Source organism: Pagrus pagrus, assembly GCF_965226575.1.
Source record: "Pagrus pagrus genome assembly, chromosome: 22".
In the NCBI taxonomy this organism is placed as follows: Eukaryota; Metazoa; Chordata; class Actinopteri; order Spariformes; family Sparidae; genus Pagrus; species Pagrus pagrus.
In genome coordinates this window covers 6,667,430-6,692,560 of record NC_140204.1, presented here as the reverse complement: position 1 = coordinate 6,692,560, position 25,131 = coordinate 6,667,430, and the positions used below count along the sequence as shown (strand labels likewise).

The 25,131-nt window shown below is 40.6% G+C and overlaps 2 protein-coding genes and 1 long non-coding RNA gene across 3 annotated transcripts; all 3 read left to right on the top strand.

The window, feature by feature from the left end:
* Positions 1–4,292: 4,292 nt before the first annotated feature.
* Positions 4,293–10,442, top strand: LOC311251228 (caspase recruitment domain-containing protein 8-like; the record flags this gene model as incomplete). The annotated part of the gene is made up of 11 exons (XM_084343598.1): positions 4,293–4,470; positions 4,570–4,818; positions 6,151–6,468; positions 6,778–6,821; positions 6,967–7,031; positions 8,515–8,723; positions 8,850–9,106; positions 9,307–9,435; positions 9,602–9,749; positions 10,025–10,060; positions 10,168–10,442. 11 exons carry the CDS (start codon positions 4,293–4,295, stop codon positions 10,440–10,442), a joined length of 1,908 nt encoding a protein of 635 aa, XP_084199724.1.
* A 9,867-nt stretch (positions 10,443–20,309) lies between these two features.
* Positions 20,310–22,215, top strand: LOC311251604. Its single transcript, XR_014621435.1, has 3 exons — positions 20,310–20,354; positions 20,500–20,564; positions 22,048–22,215. It is a non-coding gene; the product is annotated as an uncharacterized lncRNA (long non-coding RNA).
* A 10-nt stretch (positions 22,216–22,225) lies between these two features.
* LOC311251227 (NACHT, LRR and PYD domains-containing protein 1b allele 2-like) lies at positions 22,226–23,983 on the top strand (the record flags this gene model as incomplete). Its single annotated transcript, XM_084343597.1, has 6 exons — positions 22,226–22,256; positions 22,383–22,639; positions 22,840–22,968; positions 23,142–23,289; positions 23,566–23,601; positions 23,709–23,983. 6 exons carry the CDS (start codon positions 22,226–22,228, stop codon positions 23,981–23,983), a joined length of 876 nt encoding a protein of 291 aa, XP_084199723.1.
* Between the last annotated feature and the right edge of the window lie 1,148 nt (positions 23,984–25,131).

Sequence of the window (25,131 nt, the reverse complement as noted above, 5' to 3'; positions counted from 1 at the left end):
ATCAGGATTGACTTGACTCGACTGACTTGGTTTATAGACGGGACTCGACTACCAAGTGACTTGGGACTTGCTTGAAACTTGAGATTAAGACTTGAGGCATTCTTGTAATTGAATTGAAATGTCATAGCAAGTTGCTGATTAAACAAATGTGATCATCTAGATTCATAGCTGAGATATTGAAGTGATCCAGTTGTTTCCCAGTGACAAAGAAACTGTCATGGTTTTGGAGGTTGTGACTCTCCGCTGACGTAGCATTATGTCCTGGAATGACTCTTACAAACTGTTTGATTGACACATACGGTTACTTTATCTGGCAAATCTCTGCCTACATCACATTGATGTGTGGCATAGGGCTATATTAACCCCAATTACCTTTCTGGTTTAGTATATTATACCAGTTTCTTTTGTCTTTAGTGGCATTTTCCCCTTGTTTCAGATTTGATTTCTTTTTTTTTCTTAATTTCTTTTTTATCTGTTTTCTGAAGGTGAACTTCAGTGAGCACACTCTACCAACTAGTTATTGAACACGACATGTTCACAAAACCTCAGAGAGCTCTGCATCCTATGAAAAAATTTAAGACAAATTCCAAAGTATTGTAAAGAAGTTTTACTGAAGTGTGTTGTAAATATACACAGACACAGATAGACTGTACAAAATGAGACATTTAGCTTTGATGGTTAAGATCAGCATTAGTCAGCAGAGTGGTCCCTTTCAGTTTCACATTACATTACTGAATTATTATAACTGACTTATTACAATCTAAGCAGCATTTACCTTAGGTTTCATAGCTCGTTGCGGTAAAGCTACTTTAAAGGATAACTACCGTTTTTTACAACCTGGACCTTATTTCTAGCAAAATACATGATCATTTACTCACCCAGATAACTTTGGTGTCATTTGGCGTCGTTCGGACGAAATTAGATCCAGCGTAGCGCCGATATATCCATATAATGCGAGAGACGGGGCAGCGACACACAGCCTTAATATAATGCATTATCTGCCACGACACTAGTTCATTTCACCAATATTTTGTTATGATACGCTAGTGCTATTCCCCTCTGAGTCCGGGCTCGTCTATTGTCAACATCCGGGGTCTGTAGGCTGATCTACTACCTCTGACCTGGAGGATGTCGTCTCTGAGCTGCGCGCGCACCCACGACAGCCCGGCTTGTTTACCTGTAGCTGCTACTGCTAGGTTGACCCCGGATGTTGATAACGGACGAGCCCGGACTCAGAGGGGAATAGCACTAGCGTATCGTAACAAAATATTGGTGAAATGAACTAGTTTCGTGGCAGATAATGCGTGAGGTGTGTCTGACCATTGTGACTACTGAAGTCAGACACACCTGGATTAATCAGTTTGTCCAATAATGTAAGACAGGAAATAAAGGAGCTGGCTGAAGTTGAGGAAGTAGTGGAGCTGTGCATATAGGCCATTACACGGTTCAGTAACTGTCAAATTGACTTCAAAGCCAGCTTGCCGTACAACCACAAGATGACATGTTTTGGTGGATGTTTGCTGGCAAAAAAATGGGGTCTCTGGGTGCAGGCTCAATGGAGAGAAGTTTAACATTGGTAAGTGTAATGTTCCTGTGCTGCTGTTACTAGATGATGACCAAGCCATACTTCAAATCAAATCAAATCAAATTTTATTTGTATAGCCCAAATTCACAAATCACAGTTTGCCTCAGAGGGCTTTACAATCTGTACAGAGACGACAACCTCTGTCCTTCGACCCTCGATTCGAGTGAGGAAAAACTTGCCCCCAAAAAAAGCCCTTTTAACAGGGAAAAAAAAATGAGGAAGAAACCTCAGGAAGAGCCACAGAGGAGGGATCCCTCTCCCAGGACGGACAGACGTGCAATAGATGTTGCATGTACAGAGCAGATCAACGAGATCACAATGTATACAATTATAATGGATGGTTGACGGGAATGAAAGTACACAAAGAGGTATTACAGCAATAATAATGAAATGCACATGGAAATGTGATTACTAGTGATAACAGAAGTAGTGGTTAACGGTAAGGATAATATGTAGTAATGCATTACAATAATAGTAGTGAAACGTATGAAACAGAGATATGATTGATATTAGCGACAGTAGTGGTGGTGTCAGGCAGGGTCATGGCAGTAGGCGCATCCACGATCCACCTTCCGGGTGCGGCCAGGATCCATGGGAGCCTGTAGGACTAGAAAGCACAAGGGCTCCGGGGAAGAAGTGAAGTCAGTGACATGCAGAGATGGGGCATGTATACAGGCATAATGTATACAGATGGAGAGGAGAGGAGGAGAGAGAAGTTCAGTGTGTCATTTGTCCCCCGGACTAGGCCTATAGCAGCATAACTAAGAGCTGGTCCAAGACAGGCCTGGGCCTGTCCTGGCCCAGCCCTAACTATAAGCTCTATCAAAAAGGAAGGTCTTAAGTCTACTCTTAAAGGTAGAGAGGGTGTCCGCCTCCCGGACCAAAACAGGAAGATGGTTCCACAGAAGAGGAGCTTGATAGCTGAAGGCTCTGGCTCCCATTCTACTTTTGGAGACTTTAGGAACTACAAGTAATCCTGCGTTCTGGGAGCGTAATGCTCTAGTTGGGTGATAGGGTAGTGTGAGCTCCTGGAGATATGATGGTGCCTGACCATTAACAGCTTTGTAAGTGAGGAGAAGGATTTTAAACTCTATTCTTGATTTTACAGGGAGCCAGTGCAGAGAGGCCAATACAGGAGTAATACGATCTCTTTTCTTAGTTCCTGTCAGTACACGTGCTGCAGCATTCTGGACCAGCTGGAGACTCTTTAGAGACTTGTTAGTGCAGCCTGATAATAGAGAATTACAATAGTCCAGCCTGGAAGTAACAAATGCATGGACTAGCTTTTCTGTGTCTTTTTGAGACAGGATGGGCCTGATTTTTGCAATGTTACGTAGATGAAAAAATGCAGACCTTGAAATTTGTTTTATGTGGGAGTTGAAGGACATATCTTGATCAAAGATAACTCCCAGATTCCTGGCGGTGGTGCTGGAGGCCAAGTTAATGCCATCCAAACTAGCTATATCATTAGATAATGCATCTCTAAGGTGTTTAGGACCAAGTACTATAACTTCGGTTTTATCTGAATTTAACAGCAGAAAATTGCAGGTCATCCAGGTCTTAATGTCCTTGAGACATGCATGGAGTTTAGTTAGCTGATTAGTTTCAACTGGATTTATTGATAAGTATAACTGGGTATCATCTGCATAACAATGAAAATGTATGGAGTGTTTCCGAATTATATTTCCTAGAGGGAGCATATATAAGGTGAATAGTATGGGTCCAAGCACGGAGCCTTGAGGAACACCATGACTAACCTTGGTATACAGGGATGACTCATCATTAACATGTACAAACTGAAAACGATCCGATAAATAGGACTTAAACCAGTTTAATGTGGGTCCTTTAATGCCAATTAAGTGTTCCAGTTTCTGTAGTAGAATGTGATGATCAATGGTATCAAATGTAGCACTAAGATCTAGCAAGACCAGGACAGAGACAAGTCCTTTGTCAGAAGCGATTAGGAGGTCATTTGTAACTTTCACCAGTGCCGTCTCTGTGCTATGATGTGACAAGTTGGAAGTGAGAGCATGTTGGTTAAATTATAATCTACAAAAATTCAGATGAAATCTGTGTTTACCATTGCCTGAGAGCCCAACAGTTCAATCCAAGCTAAAAAACTTTCAATTTTATTTTTCATTAAGGTACAGGAAACTGAAAGTGTGAGATGGCAAATGGACCAGCCCTGTCCACAGCTGAAAGGGGAGAAATTTATGTGGGAAGCGAAATCAGAGATTCGCTCACTCTGTTGGATGTTCTCTATGCAAATCAGTTCGAAGGAAAATCTTTGGATCCAAGTCTTGTGGGGCAGACAGAAGAAAACTTCTACAGAGGGGCCCCACCCGAATGGTTAAACTTTTACATAAGTGAAAAGTTAACGTCAGACGGCACAGGGACTCCTTTTATCAAACGGGATGGATACAGTACACTTGTGGAACAAATTCACCAAAGAAGGAAATGCCCAGGAATATCCACGGTTAAACTGTACCACCAGACAGGATGTGGGGGAACCACACTGGCAATGCAGGTGTTGTGGGACTTGCGAAAAACATTCAGGTGTGCCGTTTTAACAGGGTCATCGTCAGACGTCACAAATGCAGCAAAGGAGGTGGTGCACCTTTTCACAGCTTGCGGTCGAGGCCACCAGAACACTGTACTGCTGTTACTGAATGATGAACAGATTTTGGAAAACCTGCAAGATAGCATTATGATGGAGATGGCTGAACAGAAGATAGTCACCCGTATGCCTGTGGTGATTTTGTTCAGCTGTGTTAGAAAGGATGCAGTTCTACAGAATGACCATGTCGTCCTAGAAGCAGCACTTTCTGACACGGAGAAGCGAAAATTCAATGAGAAGAAGGAGGAGTTCAGCAGAAGGTTTGGCAGTAAATGCGGACAATTCCATGGCTTCAACATATTGCAAACTAATTTCTCTCAAGATTATGTCAAACAAGCATGTAAAGTATTCTGTACTGTCCCAATAGCAAATAGACCAATGAGGATCCAGCTTGCTGGCTTCCTATCCCTGCTGAATGCCTATGTACCAGGCTCATATCTCCTGGAGAATCAGTGCCTGGACTTATTCAAACATAAAGACCTTTCACTGGAGGACAGAATGGAGCCCTTTAGTCATCTCATCGTCACCTTCCAACAAGATACAAGATCAGGAAAAAGAGTCCGCATGGCTCACCCAATGATTGCACAGCGTTGTACTGAACTGATGGCTGAGGCCGGTGTGACCAGAAGTGACACAGCAAGAAACTTCTTGAACCATTTGTGCAGAGATGAGGTTCCTCCATTTTTGCTTGGTTTTGTCAAAGACATGCTGACCAAAAGAGAAATGAAAAGAAAAGAGAACCCAATCAACAGTACAGAGATCACAGAAGAACCAGAAAGATTTTCTAGACTGATTCTAGATATTCAGAAAAAGGAGGGCGAAATCGAGAGTGCATCAGTATTAAAGCGGGCATCAAAGAAATTTCATCAAAATCCATATTTTCCACAAGCACTTGCACGATTTTACTACATAGAACTAAAAGACTACTTTCAGGCAGAATTGTGGGCAAAGATAGCAAAGCAAAGAGACCCCCAAAATTCATTCATTGCTGATACACTGGGCCAAGTCCATAAGAACCACTTGACGAACACAAAGTCTCATGTCAAACCAAGAGAAATTTTGCAACTAGCCACAAAGGCCATCGACGCTTTCAAAGATGAAGAACGACTTGCTGAAAACCAACGACAGACAGACATGAAAGAAGATGGCAAGACCAAAGTCTCTCATATGTTTAACATCAGAGGGCAGTTTGGTTACCTGCAGGTTTGCAACCTTGTGTATGACCGACTTGTCAGTGAAAACGAAATCTGGAGAGGAGTTCTTACAAAGGCCGTGCCCATGGGCTCTGTCCTGGAATTACTTGGAGACAACAAACTCTTCAGATTTAATGATCTGATAAACAGCCTCAGAGATGAGGTTGAGAAAAAATGTGCTTTCTTCGATAAATATTTGACTTACTCGAAGCCCTACATGAAGAAAGATGATGCCACATACATACCTAGAGACACCTCAGACTGTTACAGGAAGTATGTTGGAGACTCGCCACCAAAGCATGTCAAAGAAGAAGGGGCTGAATTCATCCAGAACCTCAAACAAAACCTGGCTAGCACCTCTGCTGGAGTACTCTCATGTCTTGATAGAAAATATACTGAATCAGAGCTTAAAGAAATAACCACATGGTGGGAAGAAATCTCTGTATGCAAAGATTCGGTAACAGCTCTGGTCAACTACATCTTTGCTCGTATCATGTTAATAAATATGGGAACAATGTTTTCCCGAAGTTTCCACAAGGCTCTAGGTGCATTTAGGCAGAAAGTTTCTGTGAGCCCCAACGAGGGGCCTGAGCTCCACATGTTAGCCCTCCTCTTGTACTGGCCTACTGACAGTGAAGGCAAATGTGACTTTGACCTTAGTGAATTGATTCGTCGTATGCACTGCTCTTATGAAAATGCATATAAGACATACTTTGGATCAAGGCACCTTCGCCCTCTGTTTTTCATTGGAAAAGGTGAAGACCTGGACAGAATTGTTCACAGAAAGGTTCTCGAGGGATTGTTTGAGAAAAATAAGGAACCAATGCAAAACTGGACCAACGACTGGAGTGATGAGAACATTTTCAAAGATCCCATGGTCCAAGATCGCCTTCTCAAAGTTGACGGGGTGGTGCGAAACTACAGAGTCTATGCAACTTTTGGTGGCACAGCAATTCAGGTGGATGCGAACGTGCAAAACAGTCTGTGGAAACCACGGCAAGTTTCCTTTTACCTTGGATTTACCATCAGAGGTCCTGTGGCTTTTGGCATCCAGACAAAAACTGCAGAAAAAGGTAACATACTATAACCTAAGCATTATTAAATACCTACCTGGCAGTAATGTCAAAAATGGATCTTCACGTGTCTAATGAGCTTGATTCAGTAACGCTATTCTTTGTTTGATATTGTTCTGGTCTGCCCTGTTCTCGATCAAAATACAAAAGCAAAAATCTCAGAGACGGATACCTCTAAACCTGGGCAAATCAAACCAGAACTGTCTCCATGCACAGACTCACCTCGGGGTAAGTACAGTAAGAATGAAAATATGTTTTACATAATGTGGGTGTACCAGACCTTTAAACTTACCAATGTGCTTTATCAAGGGCCCTCTGGTAGTTTGAAGCCTGGAGCATGTTGTCTGGAAATGGTAAATATTTGTTTGTTTGTTGGTTTGTTTGGTTATGTTTCAGGGTTTTGTTTCTGTTGTTTGCTTGTATTTTATATGGATTTAAAAAAAATAGCTGATTCAATAATCACAACTGATTGTTGATGAATGTTGTCTTCTGTGTCAGGACTCCAGTGATTGGGCCAAACTTGAACCTAAAGTCAACACAGTGGATGAGGTTCATATCTACAGGTAAAGGTTACATCTTAGTTAAATAGAATGGCACTCAGTAGAGTGCATACCTCAGCCAAGGCCCAATAGTCCCCTTTTGTGCTCCAAATATATAAAATATGATTTTTTTCATTAAGATCCATGTATTTTCTCTTATAATTTAACTAAAGCGTTGAACACATTAACTCGCAGTTCTAACAAAAGTGAGAAAAATTTCAGGATTCATCCCATTATCCGGATCCACATCAAAAGTTAATTTATTCTGGGCCGAGACCCTCCATCCTCCAGCCAAGTTTTGTTTAAGTCCATTCTGTAGGTTTTTGTATGATCCTGCTGACAAACCAACCAACAAACAAACGGACATGGGTAAAAACATAACCTCCTTGGCGCAAGTAATTTATTTAAATGCACAGACATCATATGGACTGCAACCTTTAAAGGAATAGTTCACTCTAGAACGAAATTCAGTCATTATCGACTCACCCTCATGCTGATGAGAAGTCCGGTGTAGTTTCTTATTCCTCAAAGTGCAGCTGGAGACCCGTGGGGGTACCCTCCAGCAGCAAAAATCCATATAACGAGCGTAAATGGTGTCCAAGAAGAAAAGGTTCATAAAACTACACAAAAACTTTGTAATATTCCTCCATACTGCTCGTCTGCTGCAATCCAAGTGTCCTGACGTGGCGACATACAGCGTTTACTCGAAACAACATCATTTAGTACATTTTTCTAGCCTAAACAGTCACTATGCTACATCTGCCTGGAGGCACGCTCCGCGTTCACGCGAGTCTCCCTCACAGCCGTATGCACTACGGAAGCCGTGCCAGACAGGATCAACGAGACTCGCGATAAATACACACCAGCATTTACATCTTGCTGTGAGTTTCAAAGTTTCAAATCACTAGTGCAGGCAGATCCCTCTTGTGTTTGTGTGTCATATGTAAATACCGGTGTGTATCTATCGCGAGTCTCGTTGATCTTGTCTGGCACGGCTTCCGTAGTGCAATTGGCTGTGAGGGAGACTCGCGTGAACGCGGAGCGTGCCTCCAGGCAAATATAGCATAGTGACTGTTTACTAAACAACGTTGTTTTTGAGTAAACTCTGGATGTCACCACTTCAGGACACTTGGGTTGCAGCTGACGAGCAGTATAGAGGAATATTACAAAGTTTTTGTGTAGTTTTATGGACCTTTTCGTCTCGGGCACCATTAATGCTCGTTATATGGATTTTTTGCTGCAGGAGGGTACCCCCGTGGGTCTCCAGCTGCACTTTGAGGAATAAGAAACTACACCAGACTTCTCATCAGCATGAAGGTGAGTCGATAATGACTGAATTTCGTTCTAGAGTGAACTATTCCTTTAATTTCAGTGCATTCACTTCAGTCTTTTACACCAGTTATGGTGCCACTTGTGCCAATTAAAAACAAGACTTTTTGTGTTAGTTCAGAATTTACTCTCGAGTGTTTCTTAATGCAGTCATTTGTTTCCACTTTCACAAAATAAGCCTCCAGTCTGAAGCAGGTCACTATGAGTGCAGCGTCTCTTCCCTGCGCTGGGTTTGTAAGAAGAAGGTCAGCTTCAAATACCAGTTCAGCTCATGGGATGAACACAGGGAGAAGCCTTCATGCGTGGATTACATGCCAGCAGGACCACTACTGGACATCACAGTCACACGTGGAAAGATGGAGGAAGTGCATCTGCCACACTGGATAGGTGAGTGGACATACAAGTATGATGAATATTGTTTAGTCATTTCTATGAATAAATAAATAAATTCAATCCTTTCTTCTCACTAAATACTGTAAGATTCATTTCTTTTTGTTCGGTCCCTTTCTTCAGATCACGACTCCACGATGTCAGACATGTTTGCAGTCCTACATGTGGACACCTCTGGAGATTTTGTGGAACGAGTGTCTCAAGTGACATCATCCCACATCAAGTTATGCCAGCCAACTTTCTCTCCAAGGGGGGTCATGATCCGGGTGAAACTGGGCTTCCAAGTCAAGGTTCACTACGAGGCGTTAATATACAAGACGAAAATGGAATTCCTCACATTGCATGTTTACCTGGTGCCACCCGATCCTGTTGTACAAGAGGTGTGTATTAGAGGCAGGCTTGCAAAGTGAATGGGATGGATCAGAGGTGAAATTTGACCAAGTGTCAAGACCAACATTGTTCCTCCAGAAATGTTTTTTCACAATAATAAACAAAAAATAAATAAATACATTACAAAATTGTAAAAACACACCATCAAAACCATTTTGGCTGCTATTATGCGTTAACATTTTTTTCACAGAAAGTAGAGAAAAAGGAGACATCTTATGGATCAATCATAATCCCCAAACCAAGCCCAGACAAGTCTCTTCAAATGCAGGATCATTTCTTCCTCACAGCAGACATGGACACTGCTAAAATCATTCCAGAAGTAAATATTTCATATTTTTTCAATAATATAATAATTAATAGTTTTAATTATGGGGCTCAGTGTTAAAAAGACCTTGGTATGTTTGACCATTTAACTTTGAGAGTGTAGAGGCATGGATTATTACAATGGTAAAGCCCCGCCCTGTAACACAATATATTCTCCACAGACATTAAAGCTCACATATGAAAGGAGGAGACCAAATTACTTTGAGGTGTTCCTCAGAAATGCAGACGGTGACTTCGACCTGAGACTTGAAAGTGAGCAAAAGAAAAATAGCAGAAGGGACACAGTCTGGACCTGCACTATAAGAAGAGGTGAGTGTTTTCACAACAGTTTTCAATTCATTAATGTGCACACACCTTTTGTCGTTTTGTAAAAATGACTGTTTCTTTTTCATATTCTTTTGCTAAATTTAGTTTATTTTCATAATAAAAAGAAAGATTATAAAATAATAAATAATATTAAAAAATCTTCCAAATTGCACATTTAAGCTAAATGTGTTAGCAAAGCAGATGCCTTCTGCATGAGAATTTAATGCAAAATCCATAAACTATATCCATTAACTAATCAGCACTGTGTTTTACTTCAGGGGACTACAAAAATCAACGCTCTGATCATGAACAAGGTAAGACAAGAGATTCATTATGCAAAAATTAATAATAGGATGCTCCTTTGTCTGACAACTTCCTACAGTTCACTGTGTGTTTGCTCTGTTTTCATCTGTCACGAAAGCCTCAAGTCAGCATTTCGTGGATCGCCATCGGACAGCTCTTATTAACGGAGTGAGTGACACAGGACACATCCTGGATAAACTCCGGGACAGAGGGCTGATCTCAGATGAGAAGTGTGCTTACGTGAGAGCTTTAAAAACCACATACGACGAGATGAGGGAAATTCTCATCCTATTGACAAAGGTCGGCACAAGAGGTAAAGACGCTCTCTATGACATCCTTAAAAAGATGAAGAGTATGAAGCCTCTCCTCTCTGAGCTTGAGGGATCTGGATAACGGAGCAAATCATGAAAGTGGAAAAACTGTTGCTTTGAACGCTCCATGAACATTTGACACTGAGGTGAGAGGACAGCAGGACGCCCACTGTGTATGGTAACATGTTATTTTAACTGTAAGTCTAAAGAGGCTCCACTGAATATAAACAAATGTAGTCTAAGCACCACAGAAAGATGAGAACTATAAGCAGTACACTGAGGAGAACCCAAGCTGGCAACAACTGATTTTAAACTGAGTAAAAAGGTTTGGATTTGCACAAGAGATGCATGAATGTACTTTTTCTTCTGGATTTTTTGTTTGACTTTTTTTATATATATTTTTTACTACTTTTATACTTTATTTTTTACTTTTTTGTCATTAAGAGTTGGAGCAGAAGATGCTGGACCCAGTAAATGTTCAGCATCCTGAATGTACTGCTCCAACAGCGAAGCACTTTTAGTAATGAACTCACTTTTATCAGATGAAAAGAGCGACTTCTTTAAGAAAATGAAGCTCCTGAAACTTTTGTCTTTTGCATAATATGTATATCAACATTTTGTTTATGGATTTCTGAAGCGTCTGACAATATGAAACCTTTTTCATCTACTACTATGCAAGCGTATTGTCAGAGGAAAATTATAGTTTTTTTCCCACACATTCTTGAAATATTATTCTTTGGATGTTAATATCATGTAAATATTCAGTCTTTTACATTAAGCAAGATGGGTTTGGCAAACCCAATGAAATTATAATGGACGCCCAACATTAAAATCCATGTTTGAAGACACATACAGTATCTATGGTTTCAATAGGTGTGTAAACTGTATTTGGCTTCCTAAAGCTGAGAGTAGGTTCATTTTCCTCATCTTCCTAGAACTTGTGGAGCTCCAGCTCGGGTATTAAAAATGTAATGTAATGTTCTTTAAGGAAGAACACGACCTTTGATGTTTTGCTGTACTGCGTGTCACTAAAGGCTTTGAAAATGTTTTGTGAAAAGAGATCTTGTTTTATTTGTGCAATCAAAAAACTACTCTTCATTTGTGTCTATATTGTCAAAAAAAAATTAAGAAAAACAACATTGTCTTGACTTAATTTCTGCAACGATAAATCCACTCCTTCACTGTTTAAAACCAAGCGTCAACTATCTTTTCTTAAACTTAACAAAACAATCTCTCCCTAAACTTAGTTATTGTTCCTAATCTGAACTTCTGAACTGGCTTTCTGACAGGAAGGCTTTACATGTCGCACACAGATACTGAAGGGTACCTTGTGTATCTGTATAAGAAAATAAGAATGTGTGGATAATTTTACAAGAAAAAAATGAAAAATGCCAAAAAAAAAATCCTAAACTCTTAAAATTGAGCTTTTCTTTGTTATATATAAATATTATTATCTCGGGGTTTTCTAGTTTTGGTTGATCAAAACAAGACATTAAATGACAAATTTAATTGAATTGACCTGAATTTAAACCCTTTTTTAAGACAAAATTTTCACTGTAGCATCTAAGCTAAAAGTGTTAATATGCACCCCGTCTGAAACGGGTGCATGAACTTGACTGCAAGTCAAGGGTGTAGCCTACATATTGTCTTTTCAAATCAATTTTAGGATTTCAGAGCTTCCAAAGACTTGGATTACGCTGTATGGAGCCATTTTATACGTTCTGAAGCCTTGACACTGTTTCGACTAGTATGTCCAGATCATTTTATAAGATCACCCACAAGGGGTCCAGACCTCGGTAATTATTTCCTAAATATCTAAATTAAAAAGGTTGGCGCTATATAACTGTACAATCAGGAGTTTAAACGCCTGGTCAGTCCTTAAAGTGTCTTTATGGCAGCTCTACTTTTATAAATCTATTATTTTATCATTCATGCATTATAGGTTAAGTGGTGGTCAGCTGGTCCCAGGTCTGCTGGTGCTATTCTACCACAGCCACTCCTCCACATAACTGTTCAAAGCAGCACAATGACAGAAGCTGCAGCAGGAGGAATCAATAACTAAGGGGGTGTGTCAGACGGTAAAAGACTTCCGTGAAGGCAGCTCTCCTGTGTCCTCGCTCATCGCTGCTCAGAGATCGATCCACAGATAAGAGAATTGGGATGACCTGCAAGATGTTGGACAAGAACGACTTCCTGTTCAAGTGAGGAAACGACAAATAAGAGACATGAAAGGTACAAATAGTTATTTCCTGAGTTGACTAGTGTGTGTGTGAGAGAGAGAGAGAGAGAGACAGAGAGAGACAGAGAGAGAGAGTGACGCAAGGGGGTGTGTGCTTAAAGGTGCCGATTGCTCCAGTATGTCCTTACACTTAAAGTGAAAGTAATTCAATATCCAGTCTGGCTTTCATGGCTGTATCACTATTTTTGCTACTTTTTTCTAGTTAGCAAGTTGTAAGTATCATTTTAATGCTCATCATGCATCATACAGTATGTGAGGCCAAATATTCAAACCAGGTTCAACAAAATAGATCGCTGTCCACTTGTATGAAAAAAGTGCCCTGGAATGACCTGTTGTTGAAATTTGTTTAGCAAATGTGATGAAGACAGAACAAGTATTAACTCATCTTGGGCGTGATGTATCATGGCCTGGAGGGACCTGGTGTTTATTCAAAGAACAAGGAAGGTGACAGACCTGCTGTGATGTTTTTATCAGGCATCATTATATAACAGACAGTTGCTTACACATCCATGACCTAGTTATCTGGCTACTAATGACTTTTGGAAATGTTGCAATATTGTTGACATCGAATATTATGCATGATAATAAACTCTCTGATACATCATCCTACATGTATGTACCTGTCTTCTTGCAAATCTACCCACCCAACTGTGGTGCGGTGTTTAACAGAAATTTCACCTTTCAGGTTACATAGCCGCCATTCGCAGATGACTTGTCAGAGGTGTTTGCATCACGCAAGAACAAGGTAAGAAAAGTTCATTTTTACTGCAATAATCGGTGCAATTATCAAAGTTTAAGTGTTTGCGAGTAAAAGAACAAACAGTGCTAAGCATTTTTGTCTTAGATTAATCTGCAACAGTTTTTGTTAATGTTGAAAATGAAACTCAACTGTCTTTGACCACTGTCTTTTAACTAATCTAAATGTGGAATCAGGATTGACTTGACTCGACTGACTTGGTTTATAGACGGGACTCGACTACCAAGTGACTTGGGACTTGCTTGAAACTTGAGATTAAGACTTGAGGCATTCTTGTAATTGAATTGAAATGTCATAGCAAGTTGCTGATTAAACAAATGTGATCATCTAGATTCATAGCTGAGATATTGAAGTGATCCAGTTGTTTCCCAGTGACAAAGAAACTGTCATGGTTTTGGAGGTTGTGACTCTCCGCTGACGTAGCATTATGTCCTGGAATGACTCTTACAAACTGTTTGATTGACACATACGGTTACTTTATCTGGCAAATCTCTGCCTACATCACATTGATGTGTGGCATAGGGCTATATTAACCCCAATTACCTTTCTGGTTTAGTATATTATACCAGTTTCTTTTGTCTTTAGTGGCATTTTCCCCTTGTTTCAGATTTGATTTCTTTTTTTTTCTTAATTTCTTTTTTATCTGTTTTCTGAAGGTGAACTTCAGTGAGCACACTCTACCAACTAGTCATAATTATTGAACACGACATGTTCACAAAACCTCAGAGAGCTCTGCATCCTATGAAAAAATTTAAGACAAATTCCAAAGTATTGTAAAGAAGTTTTACTGAAGTGTGTTGTAAATATACACAGACACAGATAGACTGTACAAAATGAGACATTTAGCTTTGATGGTTAAGATCAGCATTAGTCAGCAGAGTGGTCCCTTTCAGTTTCACATTACATTACTGAATTATTATAACTGACTTATTACAATCTAAGCAGCATTTACCTTAGGTTTCATAGCTCGTTGCGGTAAAGCTACTTTAAAGGATAACTACCGTTTTTTACAACCTGGACCTTATTTCTAGCAAAATACATGATCATTTACTCACCCAGATAACTTTGGTGTCATTTGGCGTCGTTCGGACGAAATTAGATCCAGCGTAGCGCCGATATATCCATATAATGCGAGAGACGGGGCAGCGACACACAGCCTTAATATAATGCATTATCTGCCACGACACTAGTTCATTTCACCAATATTTTGTTATGATACGCTAGTGCTATTCCCCTCTGAGTCCGGGCTCGTCTATTGTCAACATCCGGGGTCTGTAGGCTGATCTACTACCTCTGACCTGGAGGATGTCGTCTCTGAGCTGCGCGCGCACCCACGACAGCCCGGCTTGTTTACCTGTAGCTGCTACTGCTAGGTTGACCCCGGATGTTGATAACGGACGAGCCCGGACTCAGAGGGGAATAGCACTAGCGTATCGTAACAAAATATTGGTGAAATGAACTAGTTTCGTGGCAGATAATGCGTGAGGTGTGTCTGACCATTGTGACTACTGAAGTCAGACACACCTGGATTAATCAGTTTGTCCAATAATGTAAGACAGGAAATAAAGGAGCTGGCTGAAGTTGAGGAAGTAGTGGAGCTGTGCATATAGGCCATTACACGGTTCAGTAACTGTCAAATTGACTTCAAAGCCAGCTTGCCGTACAACCACAAGATGACATGTTTTGGTGGATGTTTGCTGGCAAAAAAATGGGGTCTCTGGGTGCAGGCTCAATGGAGAGAAGTTTAACATTGGTAAGTGTAATGTTCCTGTGCTGCTGTTACTAGATGATGACCAAGCCATACTTCAAATCAAATCAAATCAAATTTTATTTGTATAGCCCAAATTCACAAATCACAGTTTGCCTCAGAGGGCTTTACAATCTGTACAGAGACGACAACCTCTGTCCTTCGACCCTCGATTCGAGTGAGGAAAAACTTGCCCCCAAAAAAAGCCCTTTTAACAGGGAAAAAAAAATGAGGAAGAAACCTCAGGAAGAGCCACAGAGGAGGGATCCCTCTCCCAGGACGGACAGACGTGCAATAGATGTTGCATGTACAGAGCAGATCAACGAGATCACAATGTATACAATTATAATGGATGGTTGACGGGAATGAAAGTACACAAAGAGGTATTACAGCAATAATAATGAAATGCACATGGAAATGTGATTACTAGTGATAACAGAAGTAGTGGTTAACGGTAAGGATAATATGTAGTAATGCATTACAATAATAGTAGTGAAACGTATGAAACAGAGATATGATTGATATTAGCGACAGTAGTGGTGGTGTCAGGCAGGGTCATGGCAGTAGGCGCATCCACGATCCACCTTCCGGGTGCGGCCAGGATCCATGGGAGCCTGTAGGACTAGAAAGCACAAGGGCTCCGGGGAAGAAGTGAAGTCAGTGACATGCAGAGATGGGGCATGTATACAGGCATAATGTATACAGATGGAGAGGAGAGGAGGAGAGAGAAGTTCAGTGTGTCATTTGTCCCCCGGACTAGGCCTATAGCAGCATAACTAAGAGCTGGTCCAAGACAGGCCTGGGCCTGTCCTGGCCCAGCCCTAACTATAAGCTCTATCAAAAAGGAAGGTCTTAAGTCTACTCTTAAAGGTAGAGAGGGTGTCCGCCTCCCGGACCAAAACAGGAAGATGGTTCCACAGAAGAGGAGCTTGATAACTGAAGGCTCTGGCTCCCATTCTACTTTTGGAGACTTTAGGAACTACAAGTAATCCTGCGTTCTGGGAGCGTAATGCTCTAGTTGGGTGATAGGGTAGTGTGAGCTCCTGGAGATATGATGGTGCCTGACCATTAACAGCTTTGTAAGTGAGGAGAAGGATTTTAAACTCTATTCTTGATTTTACAGGGAGCCAGTGCAGAGAGGCCAATACAGGAGTAATACGATCTCTTTTCTTAGTTCCTGTCAGTACACGTGCTGCAGCATTCTGGACCAGCTGGAGACTCTTTAGAGACTTGTTAGTGCAGCCTGATAATAGAGAATTACAATAGTCCAGCCTGGAAGTAACAAATGCATGGACTAGCTTTTCTGTGTCTTTTTGAGACAGGATGGGCCTGATTTTTGCAATGTTACGTAGATGAAAAAATGCAGACCTTGAAATTTGTTTTATGTGGGAGTTGAAGGACATATCTTGATCAAAGATAACTCCCAGATTCCTGGCGGTGGTGCTGGAGGCCAAGTTAATGCCATCCAAACTAGCTATATCATTAGATAATGCATCTCTAAGGTGTTTAGGACCAAGTACTATAACTTCGGTTTTATCTGAATTTAACAGCAGAAAATTGCAGGTCATCCAGGTCTTAATGTCCTTGAGACATGCATGGAGTTTAGTTAGCTGATTAGTTTCAACTGGATTTATTGATAAGTATAACTGGGTATCATCTGCATAACAATGAAAATGTATGGAGTGTTTCCGAATTATATTTCCTAGAGGGAGCATATATAAGGTGAATAGTATGGGTCCAAGCACGGAGCCTTGAGGAACACCATGACTAACCTTGGTATACAGGGATGACTCATCATTAACATGTACAAACTGAAAACGATCCGATAAATAGGACTTAAACCAGTTTAATGTGGGTCCTTTAATGCCAATTAAGTGTTCCAGTTTCTGTAGTAGAATGTGATGATCAATGGTATCAAATGTAGCACTAAGATCTAGCAAGACCAGGACAGAGACAAGTCCTTTGTCAGAAGCGATTAGGAGGTCATTTGTAACTTTCACCAGTGCCGTCTCTGTGCTATGATGTGACAAGTTGGAAGTGAGAGCATGTTGGTTAAATTATAATCTACAAAAATTCAGATGAAATCTGTGTTTACCATTGCCTGAGAGCCCAACAGTTCAATCCAAGCTAAAAAACTTTCAATTTTATTTTTCATTAAGGTACAGGAAACTGAAAGTGTGAGATGGCAAATGGACCAGCCCTGTCCACAGCTGAAAGGGGAGAAATTTATGTGGGAAGCGAAATCAGAGATTCGTTCACTCTGTTGGATGTTCTCTATGCAAATCAGTTCGAAGGAAAATCTTTGGATCCAAGTCTTGTGGGGCAGACAGAAGAAAACTTCTACAGAGGGGCCCCACCCGAATGGTTAAACTTTTACATAAGTGAAAAGTTAACGTCAGACGGCACAGGGACTCCTTTTATCAAACGGGATGGATACAGTACACTTGTGGAACAAATTCACCAAAGAAGGAAATGCCCAGGAATATCCACGGTTAAACTGTACCACCAGACAGGATGTGGGGGAACCACACTGGCAATGCAGGTGTTGTGGGACTTGCGAAAAACATTCAGGTGTGCCGTTTTAACAGGGTCATCGTCAGACGTCACAAATGCAGCAAAGGAGGTGGTGCACCTTTTCACAGCTTGCGGTCGAGGCCACCAGAACACTGTACTGCTGTTACTGAATGATGAACAGATTTTGGAAAACCTGCAAGATAGCATTATGATGGAGATGGCTGAACAGAAGATAGTCACCCGTATGCCTGTGGTGATTTTGTTCAGCTGTGTTAGAAAGGATGCAGTTCTACAGAATGACCATGTCGTCCTAGAAGCAGCACTTTCTGACACGGAGAAGCGAAAATTCAATGAGAAGAAGGAGGAGTTCAGCAGAAGGTTTGGCAGTAAATGCGGACAATTCCATGGCTTCAACATATTGCAAACTAATTTCTCTCAAGATTATGTCAAACAAGCATGTAAAGTATTCTGTACTGTCCCAATAGCAAATAGACCAATGAGGATCCAGCTTGCTGGCTTCCTATCCCTGCTGAATGCCTATGTACCAGGCTCATATCTCCTGGAGAATCAGTGCCTGGACTTATTCAAACATAAAGACCTTTCACTGGAGGACAGAATGGAGCCCTTTAGTCATCTCATCGTCACCTTCCAACAAGATACAAGATCAGGAAAAAGAGTCCGCATGGCTCACCCAATGATTGCACAGCGTTGTACTGAACTGATGGCTGAGGCCGGTGTGACCAGAAGTGACACAGCAAGAAACTTCTTGAACCATTTGTGCAGAGATGAGGTTCCTCCATTTTTGCTTGGTTTTGTCAAAGACATGCTGACCAAAAGAGAAATGAAAAGAAAAGAGAACCCAATCAACAGTACAGAGATCACAGAAGAACCAGAAAGATTTTCTAGACTGATTCTAGATATTCAGAAAAAGGAGGGCGAAATCGAGAGTGCATCAGTATTAAAGCGGGCATCAAAGAAATTTCATCAAAATCCATATTTTCCACAAGCACTTGCACGATTTTACTACATAGAACTAAAAGACTACTTTCAGGCAGAATTGTGGGCAAAGATAGCAAAGCAAAGAGACCCCCAAAATTCATTCATTGCTGATACACTGGGCCAAGTCCATAAGAACCACTTGACGAACACAAAGTCTCATGTCAAACCAAGAGAAATTTTGCAACTAGCCACAAAGGCCATCGACGCTTTCAAAGATGAAGAACGACTTGCTGAAAACCAACGACAGACAGACATGAAAGAAGATGGCAAGACCAAAGTCTCTCATATGTTTAACATCAGAGGGCAGTTTGGTTACCTGCAGGTTTGCAACCTTGTGTATGACCGACTTGTCAGTGAAAACGAAATCTGGAGAGGAGTTCTTACAAAGGCCGTGCCCATGGGCTCTGTCCTGGAATTACTTGGAGACAACAAACTCTTCAGATTTAATGATCTGATAAACAGCCTCAGAGATGAGGTTGAGAAAAAATGTGCTTTCTTCGATAAATATTTGACTTACTCGAAGCCCTACATGAAGAAAGATGATGCCACATACATACCTAGAGACACCTCAGACTGTTACAGGAAGTATGTTGGAGACTCGCCACCAAAGCATGTCAAAGAAGAAGGGGCTGAATTCATCCAGAACCTCAAACAAAACCTGGCTAGCACCTCTGCTGGAGTACTCTCATGTCTTGATAGAAAATATACTGAATCAGAGCTTAAAGAAATAACCACATGGTGGGAAGAAATCTCTGTATGCAAAGATTCGGTAACAGCTCTGGTCAACTACATCTTTGCTCGTATCATGTTAATAAATATGGGAACAATGTTTTCCCGAAGTTTCCACAAGGCTCTAGGTGCATTTAGGCAGAAAGTTTCTGTGAGCCCCAACGAGGGGCCTGAGCTCCACATGTTAGCCCTCCTCTTGTACTGGCCTACTGACAGTGAAGGCAAATGTGACTTTGACCTTAGTGAATTGATTCGTCGTATGCACTGCTCTTATGAAAATGCATATAAGACATACTTTGGATCAAGGCACCTTCGCCCTCTGTTTTTCATTGGAAAAGGTGAAGACCTGGACAGAATTGTTCACAGAAAGGTTCTCGAGGGATTGTTTGAGAAAAATAAGGAACCAATGCAAAACTGGACCAACGACTGGAGTGATGAGAACATTTTCAAAGATCCCATGGTCCAAGATCGCCTTCTCAAAGTTGACGGGGTGGTGCGAAACTACAGAGTCTATGCAACTTTTGGTGGCACAGCAATTCAGGTGGATGCGAACGTGCAAAACAGTCTGTGGAAACCACGGCAAGTTTCCTTTTACCTTGGATTTACCATCAGAGGTCCTGTGGCTTTTGGCATCCAGACAAAAACTGCAGAAAAAGGTAACATACTATAACCTAAGCATTATTAAATACCTACCTGGCAGTAATGTCAAAAATGGATCTTCACGTGTCTAATGAGCTTGATTCAGTAACGCTATTCTTTGTTTGATATTGTTCTGGTCTGCCCTGTTCTCGATCAAAATACAAAAGCAAAAATCTCAGAGACGGATACCTCTAAACCTGGGCAAATCAAACCAGAACTGTCTCCATGCACAGACTCACCTCGGGGTAAGTACAGTAAGAATGAAAATATGTTTTACATAATGTGGGTGTACCAGACCTTTAAACTTACCAATGTGCTTTATCAAGGGCCCTCTGGTAGTTTGAAGCCTGGAGCATGTTGTCTGGAAATGGTAAATATTTGTTTGTTTGTTGGTTTGTTTGGTTATGTTTCAGGGTTTTGTTTCTGTTGTTTGCTTGTATTTTATATGGATTTAAAAAAAATAGCTGATTCAATAATCACAACTGATTGTTGATGAATGTTGTCTTCTGTGTCAGGACTCCAGTGATTGGGCCAAACTTGAACCTAAAGTCAACACAGTGGATGAGGTTCATATCTACAGGTAAAGGTTACATCTTAGTTAAATAGAATGGCACTCAGTAGAGTGCATACCTCAGCCAAGGCCCAATAGTCCCCTTTTGTGCTCCAAATATATAAAATATGATTTTTTTCATTAAGATCCATGTATTTTCTCTTATAATTTAACTAAAGCGTTGAACACATTAACTCGCAGTTCTAACAAAAGTGAGAAAAATTTCAGGATTCATCCCATTATCCGGATCCACATCAAAAGTTAATTTATTCTGGGCCGAGACCCTCCATCCTCCAGCCAAGTTTTGTTTAAGTCCATTCTGTAGGTTTTTGTATGATCCTGCTGACAAACCAACCAACAAACAAACGGACATGGGTAAAAACATAACCTCCTTGGCGCAAGTAATTTATTTAAATGCACAGACATCATATGGACTGCAACCTTTAAAGGAATAGTTCACTCTAGAACGAAATTCAGTCATTATCGACTCACCCTCATGCTGATGAGAAGTCCGGTGTAGTTTCTTATTCCTCAAAGTGCAGCTGGAGACCCGTGGGGGTACCCTCCAGCAGCAAAAATCCATATAACGAGCGTAAATGGTGTCCAAGAAGAAAAGGTTCATAAAACTACACAAAAACTTTGTAATATTCCTCCATACTGCTCGTCTGCTGCAATCCAAGTGTCCTGAAGTGGCGACATACAGCGTTTACTCGAAACAACATCATTTAGTACATTTTTCTAGCCTAAACAGTCACTATGCTACATCTGCCTGGAGGCACGCTCCGCGTTCACGCGAGTCTCCCTCACAGCCGTATGCACTACGGAAGCCGTGCCAGACAGGATCAACGAGACTCGCGATAAATACACACCAGCATTTACATCTTGCTGTGAGTTTCAAAGTTTCAAATCACTAGTGCAGGCAGATCCCTCTTGTGTTTGTGTGTCATATGTAAATACCGGTGTGTATCTATCGCGAGTCTCGTTGATCTTGTCTGGCACGGCTTCCGTAGTGCAATTGGCTGTGAGGGAGACTCGCGTGAACGCGGAGCGTGCCTCCAGGCAAATATAGCATAGTGACTGTTTACTAAACAACGTTGTTTTTGAGTAAACTCTGGATGTCACCACTTCAGGACACTTGGGTTGCAGCTGACGAGCAGTATAGAGGAATATTACAAAGTTTTTGTGTAGTTTTATGGACCTTTTCGTCTCGGGCACCATTAATGCTCGTTATATGGATTTTTTGCTGCAGGAGGGTACCCCCGTGGGTCTCCAGCTGCACTTTGAGGAATAAGAAACTACACCAGACTTCTCATCAGCATGAAGGTGAGTCGATAATGACTGAATTTCGTTCTAGAGTGAACTATTCCTTTAATTTCAGTGCATTCACTTCAGTCTTTTACACCAGTTATGGTGCCACTTGTGCCAATTAAAAACAAGACTTTTTGTGTTAGTTCAGAATTTACTCTCGAGTGTTTCTTAATGCAGTCATTTGTTTCCACTTTCACAAAATAAGCCTCCAGTCTGAAGCAGGTCACTATGAGTGCAGCGTCTCTTCCCTGCGCTGGGTTTGTAAGAAGAAGGTCAGCTTCAAATACCAGTTCAGCTCATGGGATGAACACAGGGAGAAGCCTTCATGCGTGGATTACATGCCAGCAGGACCACTACTGGACATCACAGTCACACGTGGAAAGATGGAGGAAGTGCATCTGCCACACTGGATAGGTGAGTGGACATACAAGTATGATGAATATTGTTTAGTCATTTCTATGAATAAATAAATAAATTCAATCCTTTCTTCTCACTAAATACTGTAAGATTCATTTCTTTTTGTTCGGTCCCTTTCTTCAGATCACGACTCCACGATGTCAGACATGTTTGCAGTCCTACATGTGGACACCTCTGGAGATTTTGTGGAACGAGTGTCTCAAGTGACATCATCCCACATCAAGTTATGCCAGCCAACTTTCTCTCCAAGGGGGGTCATGATCCGGGTGAAACTGGGCTTCCAAGTCAAGGTTCACTACGAGGCGTTAATATACAAGACGAAAATGGAATTCCTCACATTGCATGTTTACCTGGTGCCACCCGATCCTGTTGTTCAAGAGGTGTGTATTAGAGGCAGGCTTGCAAAGTGAATGGGATGGATCAGAGGTGAAATTTGACCAAGTGTCAAGACCAACATTGTTCCTCCAGAAATGTTTTTTCACAATAATAAACAAAAAATAAATAAATACATTACAAAATTGTAAAAACACACCATCAAAACCATTTTGGCTGCTATTATGCGTTAACATTTTTTTCACAGAAAGTGGAGAAAAAGGAGACATCTTATGGATCAATCATAATCCCCAAACCAAGCCCAGACAAGTCTCTTCAAATGCAGGATCATTTCTTCCTCACAGCAGACATGGACACTGCTAAAATCATTCCAGAAGTAAATATTTCATATTTTTTCAATAATATAATAATTAATAGTTTTAATTATGGGGCTCAGTGTTAAAAAGACCTTGGTATGTTTGACCATTTATATTGTAACTTTGAGAATGTAGAGGCATGGATTATTACAATTGTAAAGCCCCGCCCTGTAACACAATATATTCTCCACAGACATTAAAGCTCACATATGAAAGGAGGAGACCAAATTACTTTGAGGTGTTCCTCAGAAATGCAGACGGTGACTTCGACCTGAGACTTGAAAGTGAGCAAAAGAAAAATAGCAGAAGGGACACAGTCTGGACCTGCACTATAAGAGGAGGTGAGTGTTTTCACAACAGTTTTCAATTCATTAATGTGCACACACCTTTTGTCGTTTTGTAAAAATGACTGTTTCTTTTTCATATTCTTTTGCTAAATTTAGTTTATTTTCATAATAAAAAGAAAGATTATAAAATAATAAATAATATTAAAAAATCTTCCAAATTGCACATTTAAGCTAAATGTGTTAGCAAAGCAGATGCCTTCTGCATAGAGAATTTAATGCAAAATCCATAAACTATATCCATTAACTAATCAGCACTGTGTTTTACTTCAGGGGACTACAAAAATCAACGCTCTGATCATGAACAAGGTAAGACAAGAGATTCATTATGCAAAAATTAATAATAGGATGCTCCTTTGTCTGACAACTTCCTACAGTTCACTGTGTGTTTGCTCTGTTTTCATCTGTCACGAAAGCCTCAAGTCAGCATTTCGTGGATCGCCATCGGACAGCTCTTATTAACGGAGTGAGTGACACAGGACACATCCTGGATAAACTCCGGGACAGAGGGCTGATCTCAGATGAGAAGTGTGCTTACGTGAGAGCTTTAAAAACCACATACGACGAGATGAGGGAAATTCTCATCCTATTGACAAAGGTCGGCACAAGAGGTAAAGACGCTCTCTATGACATCCTTAAAAAGATGAAGAGTATGAAGCCTCTCCTCTCTGAGCTTGAGGGATCTGGATAACGGAGCAAATCATGAAAGTGGAAAAACTGTTGCTTTGAACGCTCCATGAACATTTGACACTGAGGTGAGAGGACAGCAGGACGCCCACTGTGTATGGTAACATGTTATTTTAACTGTAAGTCTAAAGAGGCTCCACTGAATATAAACAAATGTAGTCTAAGCACCACAGAAAGATGAGAACTATAAGCAGTACACTGAGGAGAACCCAAGCTGGCAACAACTGATTTTAAACTGAGTAAAAAGGTTTGGATTTGCACAAGAGATGCATGAATGTACTTTTTCTTCTGGATTTTTTGTTTGACTTTTTTTATATATATTTTTTACTACTTTTATACGTTATTTTTTACTTTTTTGTCATTAAGAGTTGGAGCAGAAGATGCTGGACCCAGTAAATGTTCAGCATCCTGAATGTACTAATCCAACAGCGAAGCACTTTTAGTAATGAACTCACTTTTATCAGATGAAAAGAGCGACTTCTTTAAGAAAATGAAGCTCCTGAAACTTTTGTCTTTTGCATAATATGTATATCAACATTTTGTTTATGGATTTCTGAAGCGTCTGACAATATGAAACCTTTTTCATCTACTACTATGCAAGCGTATTGTCAGAGGACAATTATAGTTTTTTTCCCACACATTCTTGAAATATTATTCTTTGGATGTTAATATCATGTAAATATTCAGTCTTTTACATTAAGCAAGATGGGTTTGGCAAACCCAATGAAATTATAATGGACGCCCAACATTAAAATCCATGTTTGAAGACACATACAGTATCTATGGTTTCAATAGGTGTGTAAACTGTATTTGGCTTCCTAAAGCTGAGAGTAGGTTCATTTTCCTCATCTTCCTAGAACTTGTGGAGCTCCAGCTCGGGTATTAAAAATGTAATGTAATGTTCTTTAAGGAAGAACACGACCTTTGATGTTTTGCTGTACTGCGTGTCACTAAAGGCTTTGAAAATGTTTTGTGAAAAGAGATCTTGTTTTATTTGTGCAATCAAAAAACTACTCTTCATTTGTGTCTATATTGTCAAAAAAAAATTAAGAAAAACAACATTGTCTTGACTTAATTTCTGCAACGATAAATCCACTCCTTCACTGTTTAAAACCAAGCGTCAACTATCTTTTCTTAAACTTAACAAAACAA